General features: G+C 45.4%; 1 protein-coding gene across 1 annotated transcript in view; it reads left to right on the top strand.

The window, feature by feature from the left end:
- The first annotated feature begins 3,491 nt into the window (after window positions 1-3,491).
- Window positions 3,492-25,758, top strand: part of GRIN2C (glutamate ionotropic receptor NMDA type subunit 2C) — a 166,192-nt gene continuing 143,925 nt past the window's right edge. Inside the window, exon 1 of the mRNA XM_073681203.1 lies at window positions 3,492-3,893. Coding sequence (XP_073537304.1) covers window positions 3,492-3,893 — 402 coding nt within the window. The remainder of the gene's footprint in view (window positions 3,894-25,758) is intronic.

The following is a 25,758-nucleotide window of genomic DNA, read 5'->3' as shown; positions in this document are numbered from 1 at the left end:
TTGGCTTACAAATACTGAGGTAAAAAACTCACCAAATACTTCATGTGTGCACGTGTCCTTATCATAGTGAAATCACATACTACAGAACACATGTGGATGTTATAGAACTCTACAGCCATAAATGAACCTGCACTTCTAAATCAGAGCTTTGCATATACAACAATTTCTTAATGTACCCCTTTCCCAAATTCCTATTTTATGAGGTGATTTCTGGTTTATTTGTTTTTTGCTATATAAGCTACACCTATTATACAACTAAGGCCTGTTTCGTACCATGTTTTTGTGTTGTACTTGACCACCTGCTTCTACTGCAAAAAAAATGTATTGAAACGGATACGTCTGTATTTACATAGAATATAATAGGAAAAACGTATGTCAAATTGTTATCCGTTTGACCTATGTTTGCGCACTTATCCAGTGCGATCTGTTGTTTGAGAGGGTCCAAAAAATGCCGCCTGCTGTGTTGTAAAAATGAAAAACAAATCCATTTTTCATAACATGGCAGTGCATGGAACCCGTTTGCATCTGTTTTTTTTTTATTCTCCCCCCCCCCCAAAAAAAAATGTCACATCCTGAGTCCTGACACTTCTCCATTTCTCCATAAAAAATACAAAAAAAAACAGACGCAAAGTATATGTTAAAAAGACGGATATACTTGCTTTAAAATGCATCCACTTGCATCAATTTTACAACGGATCCATTTTTTTTTTTGTTCACAATACAAAAATTTGTGGCTATTAAAGATTACAAAAATGTAGTGTGAAATGGGCCTTACTTTGGTTTTGTTTTGGCGCCTTGTGTATTGTGACACACAATAGTAGTTAAGACAAAACATATCATAGTACGGTGCTCTGCTGTGCCCAACACTGAGCTAACGCTGCTACATCTGTGGCTGTAATAACAGACAATACGCTGCTCATACGCGTCCATACACACATAGCAATGTCTGAAAACACCTTTCTGAAAAGTTTGTATTAGGTAAAAGAGAAATAGGAAGGAAGAGACAATCTCTTTGAAGTGACCTATAACGCTGCAGTCTATAAAGATACACTATAGGAGAGCCACGCTGAGAAATGTAGAAGACCCGTCACAGAGCGTGAAGGAAATAGCCCCAAAATTATTGAAAAAATATATGATTAACATATAAATTAGAGCAAGAGACAAGGAACAGACAAGGGACAAATCCCTAGCAGAAGACAATGAGGTGCCCCTATACAGAAGAGGTAAAAAAAAGCCTCCAAGAACAGAAGGATAAGATGTTTGGATGAGCAGAGGCTGCGAGTAGACCGGCTGTGACACCCAGCCAGGGACAGGCAGTGCTCCTGTAACTGTGAGTGATATAGCGCTCCCCTCTCTGGCTCTGTCCTTGATTTTGTCCTTTCTCTCATGCTTCTCTTCATACTCTTGATACCTGTCTCTTCTCTCCTCCCTGCTGACTCTTTCTTTGCTCTCCCATATTACCTACCTCCCATATCTAGTCTCTCTCCTCTTCTCTCCATCACCGTATCCCACTCTTCTCACTCCTTCTCTCATCCTTATTCCCCCCCTCTCTCCTTCCCTCACCCTGTCCCACCTCCTCCCTCTCTCCATCCTCTCTCACTCTTTGCATTTTCCTTGTTGCACTGATCCTTCTTTCTCCTTATAGTTTGTTTTTTCTGTAGTTCTGTGTTTGTCTCCTTCCCTTTCCCCTTCCCTGTGTTTAGATGTGTCTCCTGTGCTTCGTTATCCTTGCAGTTGGCTCTGCGAGCTCCGCTCTGTATAACATTCTTCTGGCATCATCCTGTGCGGCTCCTGGCTCAGGGCAGGTGAGGGATGTACATTACCTGGCTGGGGCAGATGTTACTGTTGATTGAGCTATTGCTGTCTTCCTTTGCCTCTTTCTTCTCCATTTCCATATCTACCCATCCTTGTCATTTCCTTACCCGTACTCCAGTTGTTTTTTTTCTCTCACCCTTTTTTTATTCTATGGGACATGCAGGCAGCAGGTTGCTTAGAAGAATGAGTTAAAACAGCTGTGCCTCTAAAGACTGGTGAGGATAGATCTCTGAATTTGCCAATGTTTCTAGGCATCTTAGAAGCTGAAGAAGCCATATGCCATATTTCTGCTGTGCCCACCGCATTATGCCATGCCCTCAAGCCAGTGCATGGCACTTTGCCACATTCCTGCAGAATCCTCACCGTTTTACCACATTCCAGTGGAGTCCGTATAATTGAGCTGTGCGTCTGAGGCAACTAGATGATTATGCCAGGCTCCAAAGTAGCTTGAAGTGTGTGCCACCTGCAGAGAGGCTGACATTGTGCCAGTCATCTGAAAATACTCTGTGGGGAGATTCCATGAAGCGCTCTTGGACTGGACCTAGTGCCCAACCATTTCACTTTGTTCTTGTCTCTGATCCCTTGTTGGAATAATGTTGCTTTACGATGCATCGTAAGGTCTTATGTACTGAGGCCTACTTCAGGGTCATGATATCTCTGGATCCATGGAAAAGTTCCAAGTTTATCCATCTTCTGGTCTAGGGAGAAATTGTTCCATCGTTTACAGCTCTGCTTGTGCTGGAAGACTGTAGGTCAGATGTAACTTCATATAGACAGGTGAGGTACAGCTGAAAATTGAGCATTAAGAAATACGTAAGTTATCTTCCAGCTTCACTGGAAAAGTTCCCCGTAGATCAGGTGTCCTGTATGTGCAGTTTAGGTTTTGGCTCGGTTCTGGCTGTATTTGAGTTGAGGTCTGGTTCTGGTTTTGTGGCATGATCTCAATATGACGTCTGCTGCTCAGACAGGAGTCACAGGATCAGCTGCCACATCCACCCATGAATAATTCAAGGGATAACTAAAAATACATCATAGTTCTTTGTGTGTGTCCCATTGTCCTCCCTCATCCTGGCTGGCAGCAGGCACCCTCCCTCATTAGACTTCACTCCTACAACCTCACGTACCCACCTTGCCAACATGATGCTATGATACTGTTTATAATGTTCCTCCATATATATAGCACATAAAACTTCCACATATGGGTTAATTATGATTATGTTGGCATTTTATCATTTTTATTTATTCGAAATATTATATATACTGTACTTTTGTCTGTCACATAAAAATCCATCCCCATGTATATAGGGTCTCTCTTCTACACTATACAACTTCCATATCACATCCTGATCCTACATAACTATTCTATCATCTTGGGACGGACACAGACATAAGGGGGTCCATGTGAAAAAACAATATATGGGCCCTTTGCCGCCAAATAGCTCATCATAATTCCACCTGCTTTGGAGGTGTAAGCGGGCTGCCCTACTTCTTGAGCTCCTATGTGGCTAACCAGGTTGTATGAATGGTATGTCCGCTCCTCCATAATCTAGATAAACCCCGCTACAATTGTGTTCTCATTTCCTGCACTGTAACATCATTCATATGAGTATGAGTATATCATGGAATGAATAAGTAATCACATATATATCTTCTTACCTGCAGGTTCCACCTTTGCCATGTCCGTGGCCCATTCGCTGGGATGGCTTTTTCTTGGTGCTCTTGGTTGTGGTGCTGTAGTAATGGAAACATTGCTTCCCCGAGCTGGAGGACCTGTGGTGAATGTTGCTCTGGTATTTGGAGGGTCATTTCCACAGATGGAGCTGGTAGGACCCCTGATTCCAGAAAGATCCTTATCTCTACCTCTTGACATTCACACAGCTACTGTGCTTGTTAATGACAGCGGCCCTGGACCACTCTTGCGCCAATTGTGCCTGGCATTAAAAGGAGCCCACGCGGTTGTGTTTCAGGACAATATTGGAACAGAGGCTGTCGCCCAAATCCTAGATTTCATCTCTTCTCAGACACTTGTACCAATCATTAGCATTAGTGGGGGATCTGCTGTGGTATTGACTCCAAAGGTAAGCTCATACCATAATGGAATTTCCCACCGCAAACTGTAAGAAAGCAATTGTTGCATGTGAGAACTTACAACCTTTCTTAACCCTTTGTAGCATAGGTTTGCCTACAGATGCAGCTGAGCTTCATTTGTAATTTTGTAGACCTTATCGTGATATCCTGGTGTAGTATTGACAGTTTGATGGTTTGACATGAATCTGCAGGATAGTTCACTGATTTATCTAAGTTCATTCACATATTTCACTAGCAAAGAGCTTCATCTTTGTATCTACCCGGTGTTAAGCTTTAACATTCTTGAACGTACTGCTGAGTGACATTAGCATTATGGTAGATTGTAGCAAGCATGGGATAACCTTTTCTCCCGTCATTGCCATTTGCAGCAACCAATGCTGCCCTACAGACACCATGTCATGATCACATCACATTGAGTTAATGGATACAATGCAATGCTATTGTCGGAATTTGGACACACTTAATTGATCCTCTAAGCTAAAGCTGTAGCCACGTCCTGGCTTTTCCAACTGAAAATAGCAGAAATGATAATGCTTGCACCACAATAAAGTTACATTTCCTTTGGTACACAAAAAGATCATCATATTAAACGCAATTACATTTATCAGATTAAAGAATAAAATTGCTACGTGGTTAAGGGGTACCTCCAGTGATGGCTGGAGATTGGGCCAGGAGAGGCTTTGCATGGTTGTCTAAACAAGAAGACTGGACCCATCACCGAAAAATGATTGTTCTTGCATAACATATATTTGTACAACTTAATTAGATTAAATTATTTCTCAATTGCCTTAAAACATGCAAGGACACTTGCATCATAGGCAGTCCCCGTGACTATCGTGGAATCCATGGAGAGAGGAGAATGAATCCTGATGGTTCCTCCTTTTTTCTTTGCCATAATTGGGGATCTACACAAGACTCCACATTCCAGGTGTGGCAAAACCAAGCACTATAAGTAAAGACCTATTCCAGAAGTTATTAGAGAGGGATCTAACTACATTACATAGAGAAACCATGTTAGTTTAGACTAATACCCACCTGCTAGTTTGCTATCAACTGCATGGGTAATTCCCTGGTCTGGTATAGTCACTACATTGACGGCCTGATCAGGATATGGGGTGCTGATATGTCATCCGTACCAGATGGTCTATAGAGATGACAAAAATACAAGTTACTTGCAGGAGCTGTGCTTTACAGCTGGAGAAAGACCATCAAACACAAAACACATTAAGTGGGTATAGTGATTTATATTTTGCTTTTCCCTACAGCAAAGCGTTCCATGAAATTAAGAATATTTTTTGAAAGCCTTGCCGATATTACAAGAATTCCTAATCTTGAGACTTCTAAGTCAGTGTACAGAGAGGGTTATCTCTAAAAAAACACATGCTGCAGAATAGCATGGATCACATTTGTCACTAGGCACTTGAGGTCCAATGCCTAGGGCGGCGCCTGTTCAAGTGTTTATCCCCCCACCCTGCCTCTTGCTTTACTTCATAGTAATGTCAGCAAAACAGGCATGACAGGAGGTGAGGAGACCATCAATACTCTACCCCTCCTCTCCTCTCCAATTCCAGTGCTAATTGGTGGAGAAACAGTCAGCAGGCTTCTCTATGCATTTCCACTAATCTGAGCCTACTCACTGACAGAGTGCACCAGTGAGGAAGAGCTGCTCCTCTGGCAGAGGAGACGGATGTCAGCCGCAGTGTAAGTAGTACAAGAGTATTTACACTGTTTACATTGTTATGTCCAGAAAGGGGATGAACAGAGGGAGTTAGGGCCGGGGCCTCAGTCACTGCTCACTCTATGAGTGGGGAGACAAAAAGGACCCCTGGCATGTCACAATACTGCACAGACACCTGGAATCATGAAAGAGAGTTTTACCTGTTGTGACTGTGCTTTATAAATGTACTATATTTTTAGGTGTAATAGACATATAAAGCTCATATGTCCTCATCATTGTCATCACACTGGTCCAGCACAACTTCCCTGAACCGAATGCTGTGCCAGCACCTCCATCTCTAATATTTAATAATAATAATAATCTTTTTATTTATATAGCGCCAACATATTCCGCAGCGCTTTACAATTCCTACACATTATTGGCACTGTCCCCATTGGGGCTCACAATCTAAATTCCCTATCAGTATGTCTTTGGAATGTGGGAGGAAACCCACACAAACACAGGGAGAACATAAAAACTCCTTGCAGATGCTGTCCTTAGTGGAAATTGACCCCAGGACTCCAGTGCTGCAAGGCTGCAGTGCTAACCACTGAGCCACCCTGCTGCCCAGCTTCGCTTTCTTACCTGAGCTTTAGTGATGTGAAGGAATGTGCCTGTCTATCCTCTGAGAAAGGAGAAACCATACTATCTGTCAAACAGCTATAAGTGCATAGCGGAACTTTGCAATAGGTACACAATCTGTTAAAGACACTCATAGTGCTGCTGTCTACAAGTTACAAACACAGCTCTCAGCTCTGCTATCCATACACTAAATGCATTCACACCTCTGCTGACAACATAGGTGGGAAATGGCACTGCACATAATGCGTGCAGAGCAGAGCTGTGAGTGTATATAAAGTATTGATAGAAGTATTGCGTGTGCATGTGTATATATATACAGTTATATGAAAAAGTTTGGGCACCCCTATTAATCTTAAGCTTAATGTTTTATAAAAATTGGTGTTTTTGCAACAGCTATTTCAGTTTGATATATGTAATAACTGTTGGACACAGTAATGTTTCTGCCTTGAAATGAGGTTTATTGTACTAACAGAAAATGTGCAATCTGCATTCAAACAAAATTTGACAGGTGCATAAGTATGGGCACCTCACCAGAAAAGTGACATTAATATTTAGTAGATCCTCCTTTTGCAAAAATAACAGCCTCTAGTCGCTTCCTGTAGCTTTTAATGAGTTCCTGGATACTGGATGAAGGTATTTTTGACCATTCCTCTTTACCAAACAATTCCAGTTCAGTTAAGTTTGATGCTCGCCGAGCATGGACAGCCCTCTTCAAATGATCCCACAGATGTTCAATGATATTCAGGTCTGGGGACTGGGATGGCCATTCCAGAACATTGTAATTGTTCCTCTGCATGAATGCCTTAGTAGATTTGGAGCGGTGTTTTGGATCATTGTCTTGCTGAAAGATCCATCCCCTGCGTAACTTCAACTTTATCACTGATTCTTGAACATTATTGTCAAGAATCTGCTGATACTGAGTGGAATCCATGTGTCCCTCAACTTTAACAAGATTCCCGGTGCCGGCATTGGCCACACAGCCCCAAAGCATGATGGAACCCCCACCAAATTTTACTGTGGGTAGCAAGTGTTTTTCTTGGAATGCTGTGTCTTTTTTGCCGCCATGCATAACGCCTTTTTGTATGACCAAACAACTCAATCTTGGTTTCATCAGTCCACAGGACCTTCTTCCAAAAATAAATTGGCTTCTCCAAATGTGCTTTTGCATACCTCAGCCGACTCTGTTTGTGGCATGCTTGCAGAAACGGCTTCTTTCGCATCACTCTCCCATACAGCTTCTCCTTGTGCAAAGTGCGTTGTATAGTTGACCGATGCACAGTGACACCATCTGCAGCTCTCTGGAGGTGGTCTGAGAATTGTCCTTGACTGATCTCACCATTCTTCTTCTCTGCCTTTCTGATGTTTTTCTTGGCCTGCCACTTCTGGCCTTAACAAGAACTGTCCCTGTGTTCTTCCATTTCCTTACTATGTTCCTCACAGTGGAAACTGACAGGTTAAATCTCTGAGACAGCTTTTTGTATCCTTCCCCTGAACAACTATGTTGAATAATCTTTGTTTTCAGATCATTTGACAGTTGTTTTGAGGAGCCCATGATGCCACTCTTCAGAGGAGATTCAAACAGGAGAACAACTTGCAAGTGGCCACTTTAAGTAGCTTTTCTCATGATTGCATACACCTGGCTATGAAGTTCAAAGCTCAATAAGGTTACAAAACCAAAAAAAGTGCTTTAGTACGTCAGTAAAAAGTAGGTAGGAGTATTTAAAACAAGAAAATGATAAGGGTGCCCATACTTATGCACCTGTCAAATTTTGTTTGAATGCAGATTGCACATTTTCTGTTAGTACAATAAACCTCATTTCAAGGCAGAAACATTACTGTGTCCAACAGTTATTACATATATCAAACTGAAATAGCTGTTGCAAAAACACCAATTTTTATAAAACATTAAGCTTAAGATTAATAGGGGTGCCCAAACTTTTTCATATAACTGTAAATATATGTGTGTGTGTGTGTATATATATATATATATATATATATATATATATATATATATATACACTGCTCAAAAAAATAAAGGGAACACTCAAATAACACATCCTAGATCTGAATGAATGAAATATTCTCATTGAATACTTTGTTCTGTACAAAGTTGAATGTGCTGACAACAAAATCACACAAAAATCATCAATGGAAATCAAATTTATTAACCAATGGAGGCCTGGATTTGGAGTCACCCCCAAAATTAAAGTGGAAAAACACACTACAGGCTGATCAAACTTTGATGTAATGTCCTTAAAACAAGTCAAAATGAGGCTCAGTATTGTGTGTGGCCTCCACGTGCCTGTATGATCCAAAGCACAGATTTCCACTGTCCATTTCTTGTGTTCTTTAGCCCAAACAAGTCTCTTCTGCTTGTTGCCTGTGCTTAGCAGTGGTTTCCTAGCAGCTATTTTACCATGAAGGCCTGCTGCACAAAGTCTCCTCTTAACAGTTGCTGTAGAGATGTGTCTTCTGCTAGAACTCTGTGTGGCATTGACCTGGTCTCTAATCTGAGCTGCTGTTAACCTGCGATTTCTGAGGCTGGTGACTCAGATAAACTTATCCTCAGAAGCAGAGGTGACTCTTGGTCTTCCTTTCCTGGGGCGGTCCTCATGTGAGCCAGTTTCTTTGTAGTGCTTGATGTTTTTTGCAACTGCACTTGGAGACACTTTCAACGTTTTCCCAATTTTTCGCACTGACTGACCTTCATTTCTTAAAGTAATGATGGCCACTCATTTTTTCTTTACTTAGCTGCTCTTCTCTTGCCATAATACAAATTCTAACAGTCTATTCATTAGGACTATCAGCTGTTTATCCACCAGACTTCTGCACAACACAACTGATGGTCCCAACCCCATTTATAAGGCAAGAAATCCCACTTATTAAACCTGACAGGGCACACCTGTGAAGTGAAAACCATTTCCGGTGACTACCTGTTGAAGCTCATCAAGAGAATGCCAAGAGTGTGCAAAGCAGTCATCAAAGCAAAAGGTGGCTACTTTGAAGAACCTAGAATATAAGACATATTTTTAGTTGTTTCACACTTTTTTGTTAAGTATATAATTCCACATGTGTTAATTCATAGTTTTGATGCCTTCAGTGTGAATGTACAATTTTCATAGTCATGAAAATACAGAAAAATCTTTAAATGAGAAGGTGTGTCAAAACTTTTGGTCTGTACTGTATATATAGTGGCATGTAAAAGTTTTGGCACCCCTTGTCAAAATTACTGTTATTATGAACAGTTAAGCAAGTTGAAGATGAAATTATCTTTAAAAGACCTAAAGTTAAAGATGACATTTCCTTTGTATTTTAAGCAAATATATAGGTAGTATATATATATATATATATGTGTGTGTATATATATATATATATATATATATATATATATATATAGCAATTTTTTGCATTTTAAAAATGACAAAAAGGAAAATGGGCCGATGCAACGATGCAAAAGTTTGGGCACCTTTGGAGATTTGTGCGCTCAGTAAACTTTGACCAAGGTTTCAGACCTTAATAAGCCTGTTAGGGTTATGGCTTGTTCACTATTATCGTCAGGAAAGGCCAGGTGATGCAAATTTTCCATGTTTATAAAAACCCAGCCTCTCTAACCTTGTGCCAAAAAACAGCAGCTATGGGTTCTTCTAAGCAGCTGCCTAGCAGTCTGAAAATGAACATAGTTGAGGCTCACAAAGCAGGAGAAGGCTATAAGAAGATAGCAAACTGTTTTCAAGTTGCCCTTTCCTCAGTTCGAAATGTAATTAACAAATGGTAGTTAGCAGGAACAGTGGAGGGCAAGATAAGGTCTGGAAGTCCAAGCAAAATTTCAGTGAGAGTTGCTCGTACGATTGCTGGAGAGGCAAATCAGAACCCCCGCTTGACTGCAAAAGACCTTCAGAAACATTTATCAGACTCTTAAGTTGTGGTACATTGTTCTACTGTTCAGAGACACCTGCACAAATATGGCCTTCATGGAAGATTGATCAGAAGAAAACCTTTCCTGCGTCCTCATCATAAAATTCAGCTTCAGAAATATGCAAAAGAACATCTAAATAAGCCTGATGCATTTTGGAAACAAGTCTTGTGGACTGATGAGTTTAACATACAACTCTTTGGCCACAATGATCAAAGGTATGTATGGAGAAAAAAAGGCATAGAATTTCAGAAAAAGAACATCTCACCAACCTTTAAACATGGGGGTGGATCAATCATGCTTTGGGGTTGTGTTGCAGCCAATGGCACGGGGAACATTTCACGGGTAGCGGGAAGAATGGATTCAATGAAATTTCAACAAATAATAATATAATAATAATTTTTATTTATATAGCGCCAACATATTTCTCAGCACTTTACAATTCAGTAGAGGCGTGTGCAGACAATAAAAACAATACAATGTATCACATTTCAACAATTACAGGAGGATTGAGGGCCCTGCTCGCAAGCTTACAATCTATATGAAAATAGGGGTACACAATAGGTAGGACATGGTCATCAGCCAGTATCCGTCTAAGTGCAGTTACCGTGTGCTATTTGGTGCATGGAGGATGTGGAGACGGATGAATAGGCAGGAGCAGATTATGATTAACATTTAGGAGGGAACAGTGGTGAGTTAGGTTGGAGAGTTGAGGTGATAGGCTTGTCTAAACAGATGTTTTTTTAAAACACATTTAAAAACATAGGGGCTAGATATTAGTCGGATCATTTGGGGTAGTGCATTCCAGAAAACTGGCGCAGCACTAGAGAAGTCTTGGAGACAGAAGTGTGAGGTTCAAATTAAGGAGGATGTTAGTCTTAGATCAGTTTCAGAACGGAGGGCACGAGAAGGGTGATAGACAAAAATGAGGGATGAGTTATAAGGCGGTGCAGTACTGTGGAGAGCTTTGTAGGTTAGAGCAATGAGTTTGTATAGTATTCAGTGGTGAATGAGTAACCAGTGCAATGACTGGCACAGGGTAGAGGCGTTGGTGAAGTGGCTTGATAGAAGTACAACCCTGGTGGCTGCATTCAGGATAGATTGGAGAGGAGAGAGTTTGTTTAGAGGGAGACCGATTAGAAGAGAGTTGCAGTAGTCCAGACGAGAGTGAATAAGAGCGACAGTAAGAGTTTTTGCAGTATCAAAGGTGAGAAAAGGTCGGATTCTGGAGATGTTTTTAAGATGCGGGTGACATGAGCAAGTGAGTGATTGTATATGGGGAATAAAGGAAAGTTGTGTGTCAAATATGACTCCAAGACAGCGAGCTTGCTGCTTGGGAGTTATGGTGGCACCATCCAAGGAAGTTGAAAAGTCAGGTATAGGTAGGTTAGTAGAGGGAAGAAAAACAAGAAGTTCAGTTTTGGAGAGATTCAATTTCAGCTAGAGGGAGGACATGATGTTAGAGACAGCAGAAATTCTTGATGCAAACATTACACCATCTGTAAAAAAAAGCTGAAGTTGAAAAGAGGGTGGCTTCTACAAATGGGTAATGATGATCCTAAAAAACACGTCAAAATACACAACAGACTATCTCAAAAGGCGCGAGCTGAAGGTTTTATAATGACCCTCACAGTCCCCTGAACGGAACATCATTGAAAATCTGTGGCTAGACCTCAAAATAGTAGTGCATGCAAGATGACCCAGGAATCTCACTGAACTGGAAGAATTTTCAAAGGAAAATGGATGAAAATCCCTCAAACAAGAATTGAAAGACTCTTGTCTGGCTACAAAAAGCGTTTACAAGCTGTGATACTTGCAAAATAGGGTGCCACTAGGTACTAACCATGCAGGGTGCCCAAACTTTTGCATCGGCCCATTTTCCTTCTTGTAATTTTTAAAATGTAGAAGATGAAAATATATGTTTTTTTTTTACCTAAAATAGAAAGGTTGTCATCTTTAACTTTAGGCCTTTTAGAGATTAGTTCATATTCAACTTGCTTAACTGTTCACAATAAGAGTAATTTTGACCAGGGGTGCCCAAACTTTTACATACCACTGTATATAGTGCTCAGCCTAAATTAATACACCCTCTTTGAAAAGTAAGATTTTAGTAAATATCTTACTGAACACAAGAACAATTTCCAAAATTTTGACAAGACTGAGTTTCATAGAATATTTTTTAACCTGTAACATGAAAGTAAGGTTAATAATATAACTTTCATGACAAAATCTTCAGTTTTACTCAAATTAGCACAGCACTAAATATTTTAGACATGGAATGGACAAGTTGGTGACATATTGCAGCATCGCTTTTTCCATTCTTCAATAACAACTTCTTTTAGAACCTGGATGCTGGATGGAGAGTGATGACAACTTGTCTCTTCAGAATTCCCTATGGTTCAGATCAAGAGACATACTTGGCCACTGAAAAACTTTCACCCTGTTCTTCTTCAGAAATGCAACCAGGGCTGTATTTGCGACTAGGCACCTGAGGTCAGTTGCCTAAGGTGGCAGCTTGCAGGGGGCGGCGCCACCATGAAGAAGTAGAAAAAAAAAATTGCTATTTTTTTTAAAAAATTGCCCCTTTTGCTCTGATTAACAAAGTGTCAATACCGCCATTTTAGCTTGGGGGGGATGGGAGGGGGAAAGTGGTGAAAGTTGATGAAGTGAGCGCTGCATGGGCAAAGCAGCAGTAATAAACTCCATGCCAGGACGGAAGAGACAATTAATCCTAAAGGTGAGGGACCTGTGATGACGTCATGTCCATTTGACTCGTATGGGAGTAGCCATCCTAGAGACTGCAGGAAGTGAAATGTTTTCCCATGCAGGATGCTGTAGCAGCAGTAGCTGGAGAAGATGGGGGCACAAGTGACAGGTAATCAGGGTACAGGGTAACATGGGGGTGTGCAGGCTGTATATGGAGGTGTGCAGACTGTATTGGGGGGAGCAATCTGTATTTGGGGCTGCAGGCTGTATATGGGGCTGCAGGCTCTATATGGGGGTGTGCAGGCTCTATATGGGGGTGTGCAGTCTCTATATGAGGGTGCAGGCTTCTATATGGGGTGTGCAGGCTGTATATGGGGATGTGCAGGCTGTATATGGGGGTGTGCAGGCTGTATATGGGGTGTGCAGTCTATATGGGGGTGCAGTCTATATATGGATATGTGCAGTCTGTATATGGGGTGTGCAGTCTATGTATAGCAGGGTGCAGTCTCTATATGGTGGTGTGCAGCCTTTATATGGGGGGTGCAGTAGGTATATAGGAGGGTGAAGCCTGTATATGGGGTGTGCAGGCTGTATATGGGGGTGTGAAAGCTGTATATGGGGGTGCCGTCTGTATACGAGGTGCATGCTGTATGTGACGCGCCCAAGGGATGGGGACTCGGCGCCCGGGCCTTGTTAGTTTTGGGGGATGCCGCGGTGGCCGGCTCCCGAGGCCGTACCCTGGGGTCACTCTTTAAAAGAAGAAGGAAAAATGGGGGAAAGGTGTATGGGATAGGGAATGTTCGTGACGCCACCTGTGGTGTCTGGTGAGGATGACCAGCGCTGCTACAGTCCTCTGAGGCCGGTGGTCGGGCAGCTTAGTTGGTTCTGCTCCCCATAGGTGGAGCGGGGCCTCAGGGCAGCGTAGGAGAGGGGAAGCAGGACAGAGGGGACCCAGCCGGGTCGGAGGAAGAATAGGCACACACACGACAGTTCACTTCAGCACCTTTACTGGTGGTGTTTCAGGCACGATCCAGGGCACTGTAGGGTGAAGGGTGCATTTCAGGACTCTCCCCAGTGAGCGGGTGTGGGGCCTCCTGTTTCTTGCCTTTTCCTGTTAAGTTTATGACCTGCCTGGAGCTAGGCCTAACTTAGTCTCTGTCTTGCACCGGCTGACCTGGTGGTAGGGCCTTCTGTTGGAGATCACGCTCCCTGGTATCTTGGGCCTCAGTGACTCCTGACCCTGGTATAACGGTCAGCTTCTGGTGTTCCTGGGACATGTAGTTCACCAGGGGTTCCTTTTGTTTCTGCTGGTCCTAGAGATCCTTGCAGACGCAGACACGGTGTCCGGTAAATGAACTTGGGGTGAGCTGGCTAAGCTCCTCTGCCCCCTATGTAGCTCACTTACTCCACTTGCCTTCAGCCGCGCTCAGGGCCCTCACTAGGCTTCACACTGGCAGTAGGCCTCACTACTCTTCACCGCTCTTATGGCGTCGGCACGCCTTAGGCTCACTAACTGAGCTCACTGAGTCTGGGCTGGACTGCCAACCTCTCTGGTTGCAGCAGACTTTAGACTTAGACTGTAGCTGGACTCCTTACAGACTTCAGACTTACTCCAGACTGAACTGCCTAGCTCCACCTTCCCTTTTTATATCCATAACGGGCTCCCTCTGGTGGTCTGAGGTGGGAGGTGGAGGTGTGTGTTTGCTGCGAGGGCCTCTTGTGGAGAAATCCGTCCATGCACCCCTCTAGGATCTGTGGCACTAATGCGCAGCAGGGGCGCCACATATGTGGGGGTACATGAGGTTCAGGCTGCATATGGAAGGGGATGCAGGCCATATATGGGAGTACATGGGGTGCAGGCTGAATGTGGGGGGGTGCAGGTTGTATATGGGGTGCAGTCTGTATATGGGGGTTCTGTCTGTATATGGGGGTGCAGGGTGTTTATGGGGATGTGAAGTCTGCATATGGGTGTGCAGGCTTTATATGGGGATGTATCTCCTATCAAAATAAAAGAAGTCAATGAAACTTTAAGAATTGAATGAATAAAAATTCATACATTTTATTTATCAAAAAAATACAGAGAATAATAAAAAGCCATATACAGGGTGGTCCAAAAGTAGGTGGCCAGAAAATAATAACATTTATTTTGATTTATATATAAAATTATATTTACTAACTCAAGCATAACATTGACAATTAAATTTTATGATGAACAATAATACAAAAGCCCTTAAATTTTATCAACGCAGGTGCTCAAACTGTTTTCCATTACAATTTGCATAGCTTTGAAGTCGCCTCTTACGCATTCGACAAACTTTTTTGCACAAGTCTCTTTGGGTATTAATTTCTTGAAATGCATCTCTTATGTAATTTTTCAAATCAGGCTAAGTGCCCACGTAGCGTTTTTCAAGCGTATATGCTGCGGAATTGTTAAATGCTAGGTAATTCGCCCCCCATGGTCCCCAAGGGGATTCCGCAAGTTCTATGCCCATGCTGCGGATTTTTCCGCAACGTTTATGCTGCGCTCAAAAATCCGCAGCATGTCCATTAATTTTGCGGAAGCGCGGCGTAATCACCGCCATTGACTTGCATTGAGACGCACATAATCCGTGTCCGGATTATATGCGTTTCAATGTGCGGATGGTACCCAGTTCTGGAGGAGAGGAGACTCTCATCCAGACCTGGGTACCATTGTACCTGTAAAAAAAAGAATAAAATAAAAAATAAAGTTTATATTCACCTTCCGACGGCCCCCAGTCTCCTTCCCTGTGCTTGCGGGCAGGACTGAAGGACCTGCGGTGATGTCACAGTCATGTGACCGCAGGCCCTTCAGTGCAGTGTCCCGCGATCAGCTGGCAGACAGGAGCGAGCGCAACTACTCACGCTGGGCCATCAGAGGGTAAGTATAGGTTTATTTTTTTATTTTTAAACATTCTTACGGTCACACTATATAAATCCATGCTGTTTGCATGGATTTATATAGTGTGACCTAGTTGTCAAGCACTTTCCAAGTGATGCTAAAATCGCCTGGAAAGCGCTTGTCAATCCGCATGCAGAAACGCATGTGAAAATGCTTCAAATCCGCATGTATTTGGCAGGAAAAACGCATGTACAATCCGCATGCGTTTTTTCTGCCAGGGAGATGCAGAAATGATGCAGAAATTTTCTGCTTCATTTCTGCATCGTGGGCACATAGCCTCACTGACACTTTTTGGTTTTCGACTATAAACTTTGTCCTTGAGTACTCCCCAAAAGAAAAAATCCATTGGGGTCAAGTCTGGTGAACGTGCCGGCCAATCAAGTGGGCCTCTTCGGCCAATCTATTTATTAGGAAATGTTTCATCAAGATACTCGTTATACCAGTAAATACAATTATGTCTGTTAATATGGCCGGATAATTTGAAAGAAGCTTCATCACTCCACATAATGTTATCTAAAATTGCTGGATTACTGAGCCAGTTTCACTTTACACCATGTTTGATAAATCTCCCCCTTCATAACCTTATTACACTTTCTGTCCACCTACTTTTGGACCACCCTGTATATGGCATAAGGTTATCAATGTAATGATCAATGAGGTTTGCAGATATAGCTCAAAAAGGAGACAACACAAAGTAACATGGATATGAATTTAGTAATCCTCAAATTGTATATACATCCTGGTCACATGGTCATAAAAATGCGCATAGAAAATAGTATATATCTATACATCACTATGTATGTGATTCTGTACAATCAACACCCCTATCAAGTAGCGTAGATAAGGTATTTAATACGTAATATGGAGTGCGGCTGTAACATAAGTACATACAAAGAATTAAAGGAAAATTTAAGCATACAATACAATACAATACATACATACACAGCATACAATAGAGCACATGGAGATCTGTATTCAATTAGCATGAATATTCATATAGTCATATAGCATAGACAACGCTGCCACTGTGTATAAGACCAAGAAAATTATTTTTACGGATACATTGTCCATTCTGTAAGATAGGAAACGGTAAATGGTTCTGTAAAAGATTAATAGCTGCTGAGTAAAAAAATGTATTGCATACGGACAGCACACGGATAACAAGTGAGAAAAAATCACAAGTGAGAAAAAATCATCCCACTTTCCTGGTTGGGAATGGGACCGATTTTTTTTTATATGCTTGTGTGATCCCACCCTAAGCATGAAAATTGCACATAAGTGATCATGTGATGACAGTTGGAGCTAGCAAGCAGAGGCAAATCCTGACAGTGAGTACATTTAGTATACGGCATGCTGCGGTGCTTAATTTTAAAATTAATGTTCCTAACATAAATACAGATATGGTAAGACGGCACAATAATATATCAACATAGCCATGTATCACACTATCTGACAAGTTATGGATTACTATATGTGACGCGCCCCCTGGGCCAGTGTTGTTTGGGGGATACCCGGAGCCGGATCAGATGGGGGTTGTAGTCTCCGAGTGGCGGTGACCCGGTCCGTGCCCAGGGTGTCAAGCTCAGTGTGTGGCAGTCCTACAGATGTTGCTGGATGTTCTTTAGTGTCGACTACGCCACCCGTTGATTTGCGGTCAATACGGCCGCCGCTGCAGCAGGGTCCGCTAAGGCTGATGGTGTGTGTGCAGCTTCTGATAGTATAACCCCCAACGGGAGGGGTATAGCCTCAGGGGGTCAGTTGTGGAGGATGGTGGTTGTGAAGGTGCAGGATGAAACAGCAAGAAGACTCAGAGTCGGGCTGTGCAGTTCAGGGGTTTTTACTTACGGGTGTTCTTATGGTCACTCTGGCCTGAAGCGACCACCCGAGCCGTGCTGCGTCCACCAGGTCCTGGACTCGGCTAACCCCCAGGCAGTTCTGGAGCGTGGTCCTGAGCTCCTGTCTGACTTTCCCTCTCTTCTGGCCGTTCTCACCAGGGATCCACCTATGTCCGGCTCCCTCGGGTCTCTTGGTGGGTACACCTCCTCTGGGTTCCCTGACCCTATACTTGGTCTGCCTTCCTGGTGGATTTGGTGAGGGTCGTGGCAGATCCTGCCCACGACCTCCGGTCTCTGGCTAAGGTGTGCTTTTCTCTCTGCCAGCTTGGGATCCGGTACCCTAGGTGCCAACCCTTCACCCTGTTGCTTGTATTCTGGGGTCTTGGGGTTCCTTCTCCTTCTCTCTGGGTCCTTCTGACTCCTCTCTCTCTCTTGGCCTTGGAGCTGGGCCCAGCCGGAACCACAACTCCCTGTCAGCCCTTCTGGCTGAGCTTCTCTGCTCTGCTCCTCAGGTTACACTCTGACAGACTGACCCTGATCTAAGATGGTGCCCACCTTATATACTCCCTCTATGTGTGAGCTCAGGTGACCAGCACCCAATGAGCTCCTAGCCTTACCCAGACTGCTCCCCCTATCTGCCCCTACACTACTGGGATGTTCCACCCCCCTCCCACTCCAGCCAGGGACAGACACTATCGTACCTGCACATAAACTAGTGGGAGTACCGTCGATCTGTCCCCCGGAAATGGGATGTATGTAGTGTATGCAGCTAACTGAGCTCAGTTCCACACTCCATCCTTACCCGGGAGTGGAATACCACACCTCTGGCTTGAGGTGTAATACCCCTGTAGCAGCCGAATCCTCAGGGTGCTACATTCCCCCCTGGTAAATCACAGCACGTCCTCGGGCTGTAAGAGAATAAACATCCAAAACATACAATTTTTTTTCATAAAACATAAACATATAAAACAATATATATATCAGCATAAACTTTTCATAAATAACATTCTTGTTCCTCCGGCCACGGTACAACTTGTGACCGGGTAAAGTGCGACAGTCTCTTCAAGAAAAACAACAGTTTCCTATAAAACCGGTAGGGGGCACTTTAAGAAGCGCAACTATATACAAGGGGATATGGCCGCTCTCAGTCCTCGGCCAGGTATAAGGAAGGAATGACCGCTCTCAGTCCTCGGTCAGTGGGATTAAGGGACACACAGGTTAACAGTTTACACTCGTCCCAACGGAGACATATTTAAAGCAGCAACAGTTCACTGTACCCCGACGGGTAACTATTTACAGTCTCTTTACCGTACTTTAACGACGGCGTCCTCCTGCTCCTTCTTTATCTTCAGACCCGTCCGGGTCCTCTTGCTCCTCTTCACACCGTAGCTCCTCCTCCGTCAGCCGGTGTACATGGAGGGCGTAGGGTCCTTTGGCACACTTGTGCCGGGTGAACGTGACCTCGTCCCCTACATATAGGTCACGACCTCTGTGTCCCTCCGGCAGATGGCTTTCTACGTCTCTGCGGGTTACAAAGACGTCGCCGGGGGTATGATGGTCTCTTATGAAGCCCCACCCATGCTGCAGGTTGAATTTAATCACAGTCCCGGTGGTACGGGGACCATGAGCTGCACGGGGGTTCCTCCTGGTCCGGCTCTTCTGCCCTGCGCTCTGTTCCTGCAGCCGCTGCTCACGGATCCGCCTCTCTTTCCGCTCTTGCTCGAAGGCTGCCAACTGCTGGCGGCAGCACTCCACTCGCTCTGCTGCAGCTGCCCGCGTTTCTTGAGTGAACCCCATGAGGTCTCCTCCGGTGGGGTCCCACTCGAATTGTGCTTCTTCTAGCGGGAGCGGGGTTCTCCTGACGGGCTTCGGAGCCGGAATCAGGGGCTCGCACAGGGGCCTTGCTCTTTGGAGTTCCAGTTGGTAGTACTCCTGGGGCCATACAAAGGGCTGCCCATCCGGGCACGTGTGCTGGGCAAATAGATCTTCGCCCAGGTGCGGCACTCGAGATGTTGAGGGCGCGTTGATGGTAGCGGCGCCCAGGTTGACCGGGCCTTGCGACCAGGCTTGGGGCACCCTAAAGGTAAAGGGCACCGTAAGGACGGCGGCGCCCGGGGGTACTCGGCCCTGCGACCAGGCCGGTTGCTCCGCGGAGGTAGGGGGCGCTGTTGGAATTGCGGCGCCCGGAGGTACTAGACCTTGCGACCAGGCCGATGGTATTTCCTGTTTCGCCGCGCTCAGGGTCGAGGCGTATGACGTCACAGGGGTCGCGGCCGCGGCTTCTGCTTGAGGCCTAGTCCGGCACGGTGACGATGCAGCGACGGGCACGGCAGGGGGAATTTCGGGCTCTGCGACGGGGAGCTGGGACAGGTACACGGTTTCTCGGCTCGGGGTAGAGACGTCCCCTTTACCTGCCTCCGTCCGCTCAGCTCCCTCCTCGGCGCCGTCTCCGGCCTTCACTCCTCCTGCACCATCCTCAGAGGCGGTCTGTCTCCTCGTCTCGGGTGGCGTGCTCCGCTGACGGGTTCCGGTCTGCTGGGCCATCTCACGACTCCACTCCGTCAGCGTGTCTTGCTGCACCTGGGCCATCCTCCGTGCGAGGCCCTCCAGCGCGGTCTGTGCACACTCCCGGTCTCGGGGGAGCTGTGCTAGGATCTCCACTAAGCCTAGTGGGGTTGTTGCTTGCAGCAGGCTCCTGACCACTGGGTCTGTGCTGCCTGTCTCTCCCTCCATCTCCGGGTACGCTTTCTCTGGACTCCCCTCCAGACTTCTTGTCTCCGGGTGCGCTCTCTCCAGACTCCTCCAGGCTGCACCCCTCTTCTCTGTTTTGTTCTGTCTCCGCCCACATTGAGGGTGGTCCCGGGGCAACTTAGTGATTGTCAGTTCCAGGGGCAGTTCTCTCACGCTGATGGACACTTCCAGCATCACAGTCTCTGTTGGTGGGGGCGGTTTCCGCTTTTGGCGCCATTCCTTGACCTGGCCCACGATGGGAGGTGACCTCTTGCCACCCTCTGGCACGCCCATAATGGCGTCCGCTCTTCCAAGGCGGGAAATCTTCTGGAAATGGCGGGAATCGTCTCCCAGTGGCGGGAAACTCGGTGGATGGCGGGAAAAAGCTGCAGATGGCGGGCAACTGGCGGGAAACGATCCGTGATGGCGTCCCATGGCGGGGACCCTCTGGAACCGGCGGGAGACTTCTTTTTGAGGTAAATGTGAACTTTTCTTCAGGCACGCAGTACCCGGTTGTTGCGGGCACGATATCCTGCCGACTACGCCAAAGTTGACGCGCCCCCTGGGCCAGTGTTGTTTGGGGGATACCCGGAGCCGGATCAGATGGGGGTTGTAGTCTCCGAGTGGCGGTGACCCGGTCCGTGCCCAGGGTGTCAAGCTCAGTGTGTGGCAGTCCTACAGATGTTGCTGGATGTTCTTTAGTGTCGACTACGCCACCCGTTGATTTGCGGTCAATACGGCCGCCGCTGCAGCAGGGTCCGCTGAGGCTGATGGTGTGTGTGCAGCTTCTGATAGTATAACCCCCAACGGGAGGGGTATAGCCTCAGGGGGTCAGTTGTGGAGGATGGTGGTTGTGAAGGTGCAGGATGAATCAGCAAGAAGACTCAGAGTCGGGCTGTGCAGTTCAGGGGTTTTTACTTACGGGTGTTCTTATGGTCACTCTGGCCTGAAGCGACCACCCGAGCCGTGCTGCGTCCACCAGGTCCTGGACTCGGCTAACCCCCAGGCAGTTCTGGAGCGTGGTCCTGAGCTCCTGTCTGACTTTCCCTCTCTTCTGGCCGTTCTCACCAGGGATCCACCTATGTCCGGCTCCCTCGGGTCTCTTGGTGGGTACACCTCCTCTGGGTTCCCTGACCCTATACTTGGTCTGCCTTCCTGGTGGATTTGGTGAGGGTCGTGGCAGATCCTGCCCACGACCTCCGGTCTCTGGCTAAGGTGTGCTTTTCTCTCTGCCAGCTTGGGATCCGGTACCCTAGGTGCCAACCCTTCACCCTGTTGCTTGTATTCTGGGGTCTTGGGGTTCCTTCTCCTTCTCTCTGGGTCCTTCTGACTCCTCTCTCTCTCTTGGCCTTGGAGCTGGGCCCAGCCGGAACCACAACTCCCTGTCAGCCCTTCTGGCTGAGCTTCTCTGCTCTGCTCCTCAGGTTACACTCTGACAGACTGACCCTGATCTAAGATGGTGCCCACCTTATATACTCCCTCTATGTGTGAGCTCAGGTGACCAGCACCCAATGAGCTCCTAGCCTTACCCAGACTGCTCCCCCTATCTGCCCCTACACTACTGGGATGTTCCACCCCCCTCCCACTCCAGCCAGGGACAGACACTATCGTACCTGCACATAAACTAGTGGGAGTACCGTCGATCTGTCCCCCGGAAATGGGATGTATGTAGTGTATGCAGCTAACTGAGCTCAGTTCCACACTCCATCCTTACCCGGGAGTGGAATACCACACCTCTGGCTTGAGGTGTAATACCCCTGTAGCAGCCGAATCCTCAGGGTGCTACATATGTGTACAGGATCAGAGCCAATAACGGTACAGAAATACATCACCAGAACCATTCGCAGTGCATGAATACAGCACCAGAACTAACATTATTACATGAATACATCGCCAAAATTATTACAGTGATCAACTGCAATATCAGTTCAGACCAATACAATTGCATCGCATGAACCTACAAATCTCGGTATGTCCTCAAAGGAGTTGTCCAGGCTTGAGGTTCAAGTCTGCAGGCACCAAAGATCCCAGAAGGATCAGAGATTTCAATGATTAAAACAAGGGTTATACTGAGTCTTTTCTCACAAAACTATATATATATATATATATATATATATATATATCAATCTGCTCACCTCCTTCTGCTCAATAACATGATGTCTGCAGATTAAACTCATTTTCATGGTGACAGGTTCCCTTTAATTTGTCACACTTGACAGTAGATCATTATAGGGTCAGTGTGGTGTCCGTTGTACATGGACAATATAAAACTAAAAATACAGCAGTCTGAATGAGGCCATATGCAGTATGTCAGCCAAACAAGTGTTTGACTAAATCCTCCATACACTTTACAAAGTGTCTGCCAAACGATGGTTCAGCCAGCGGCTATCTTACCCGAGTTTCCCATACACAGGAGCGATCGCTCCTCTGAGAACTTCTATGTTCTCTAGCAGAGAGACACCTTCAGACATCTCAGGTGGCAGCTTATCTCTTACAGAACAAAAGGATTGTCAGTCTGATTTTGGATGTGAAAGATTCTTATCTCCCTCGGCAATCATCTGGTAGGGGCCCCAATGCATATTAGGCTAAGTTCCCATGGTGGCCATTGAGTTTGTATGGGATTTATAAAAATATCACAGTTTTTTTTTTACGCTTTGTAAACTGACCTGCAGTGCGATTATGAAATCTGCAACATGCCAATTTGTTTTACGGTAAATATTTTATCTGCGCATTTTACCTATAGACTTCAATGAGATTAGGAAAATCTGCAGATAAAAAAACGCTTTTTTTCTGCAGCGGAAGTGCAATAAAAGCGCATGTAACCCACACATTACTTTATCAATGAAGTTTTATCAAAGCTAAGTACCAGGAAGCTTCCAAAACAAAGTAGCTTTATTTAAAACTGAAAAAAAAGCGATAAAACACATGTAAAAAAAATGCACTGAAAAGCACAAGTAACCTAATTTAGCAAATTGGTGCAGAAATGCTGCAGAAAATCTGCAGCTTTAAAGACTAACCAAATACTTATTGTGGGAACTTATTCTGCATTCACACATCCAAGTTATTTTTCCTCGGAAGGCACTTTTTCTCATAGAGCAGAATGGATGTTTTCACACATCTGTTAAAATCATTGATCTGATTGTGAGAATGGTGAGACTCTGAGCAATTCCTATTCTCATCCGATTTGCGGATCAGACTCGGCCATTCTAGTCTATGAGGATCTGTGAGACACAGATGCAGATTGGAAGGCTTACCATTTGCTTCCATTTTGCATCACGGGTTTGTTGCTTAGTGACTTGAATGAAAACATGAAAAAATTGGTCCATTTCTCTTGGATTGTAACACTCACATAGATGTGTGAACGTAGCCTTAGACTGTGAACCGAACATGTTGATATTGGCGAGTGTGGCTGATGTTAGTCTAGTGTGTATAGGGGATCTTAAAGGAGTTATCCATGACTATATAATTTTATTTTACTATGGGCCTAAGAACTAACAGGCAAGTAGTTGCTAACATGCCTATTCTACCTGGCGCCAATCATTGCTGGCACTAAGAGATCATAGACTGTTCATGCCGACGATTTTGCAGTTTCCGCTTACATCACGTTGACAGAGCAGCAGCTTCTTTTCCGCTCTGCTCTGTTAACGGGGTCGTGACCTGCCAATGTCATGGTGATTGATAGCTGGCTCCCTGCGGGAAGCCGACTGTTAGGCAATGGGGAGCATGAGGTTAATCAGCATGACGTTGAAATGTGGACAAGGGACGGCCACAGGACGAGAAGTACAGCAGCAATCAGCAGACAAGCACAAATATTAAATAATACAGTGGGTACGGAAAGAATTCAGACCCCTTTAAAATTTTCACTCTTTGTTTCATTGCAGCCATTTGGTAAATTCTAAAAAGTTATTTTTTTTTCTCATTAAAGTACACTCTGCACCCCATCTTGACTGAAAAAAAAAAGAAATGTAGAAATTTTTGAAAATTTATTAAAAAAGAAAAACTGAAATATCACATGGTCATTAGTGATAGGCGAGCACTAAAATGCTCAGGTACTCGTTGCTCGGGTCGAGCAAATTGGAATACTCGGGTGCTTGACCCAAGCAATGAGACCAATGTAAGTGTGATGCCCAGCTGTGCTTGGTATCACAAATCCTAGAAGGGTGTATTGAAGGATTCCTCCACAAGAGGCCCCCATAACCATTCACACCTCTCCACCTTCCACCTCAGACCACCAGAGGGAGCCCGTTAGGGATAGATATATAAGGGAAGGTGGAGCCAGGCAGTAGTTAGTCTAGACTGGAGTTGACAGGAAGCAAACCTGTTGAGAGAGTTCCTGCAGTGCAAAAGCCTGAGAGAGGTCAGTGTGCAGTGGAGCACGTTCTAGACTCAGGTGTAGCTCAGAGAGGTGAGCTTTAGGTGTGCCGGCGCCATAAGATCGGTGAAGCGCGGCAAGCTGCCGTTAGTGTGTATAGCCTAGTGAGGGCCCGAGTAGGCCGAAAGCGAGTTGAGAGTGAGTACATAGGGGGCAGAGGAGCTTAACTAGCTCACGCCGAAGAAGCAGTTACCGGACACCGGGTCCAAAGTTTACCGGGATCTCCATGACCCAGTAAGATATAAACTGGAATCCCTGGAGAACTACAAGTCCCAGGATCGCTAGAGTGCTGATACGTAACAGAGCCAGGAGACACATAGGCCCCGTAAGTCGGGAGCGTGTAATCCAAGAAAAGGCCCTACCACAAGGTCAGCCAGCGCAGGACAGAGTCAAAGTTAGGCCTAGCTCCAGGCAGGTCAGAAACTTACTACGCAGAAGCAAGAAACAGGAGGCCCAAAACCCGCTCATTGGGGAGGATTCTGACATGCACCCTTCACCCTACAGTGCTCCGGGATGTGCCTGAATTTCCATCAGTAAAAGGTACTGAAGTGACTATCGTGTCTGTCCCTGTTCTTGCTCTGACCCCGCTGGGTCTCGCCTGTCCTGCATTCCCTATTCATACCCTGCCCTGAGGCCTAGCTCCACCTGTGGGGAGCCATACTATCTAGATGCCTTATCATCGGCCTCAGTGGACTGAGCAGCGCTGGTGATCCTCACCAGAAGCCACAGGTGGCGTCACGAACTCTTTAATAAAACTTAACATCTATCAATGCCTTCTTTAAGAGGGACCCCAGGGTACGGGCCCGGGAGCCGACCACTGCGACATCCCCAAGGCTAAAGGCCCGGGTAACCGAGTAATCCCTATTTCCCCTGGGCGAGTCATCCTCTTCCTGACGTCACGAACAGGATTGCGTGCCCGCTGCAACGACGAAGTGTTGTGCCCGTTGCCACCGGGTACTGTGCGCCTTTATTCTGAACTGTGTACGTAAAGTTGTGGTGAAGGTTGCCGCCATTGTTGGGCCGTTGAGTGAGAAGAAGGGCGTAACCGCGGGAAAATTAGGGGCGTACCTGCAAAAGAGC

The sequence above is a fragment of the Phyllobates terribilis genome, unplaced genomic scaffold (assembly GCF_046119375.1).
Source record: "Phyllobates terribilis strain yellow unplaced genomic scaffold, ASM4611937v1 Scaffold_5__5_contigs__length_657084704, whole genome shotgun sequence".
NCBI lineage: Eukaryota > Metazoa > Chordata > Amphibia > Anura > Dendrobatidae > Phyllobates > Phyllobates terribilis.
The sequence above is the reverse complement of the archived record's forward strand: the minus strand, read 5'-3'. Positions and strand labels throughout refer to the sequence as shown.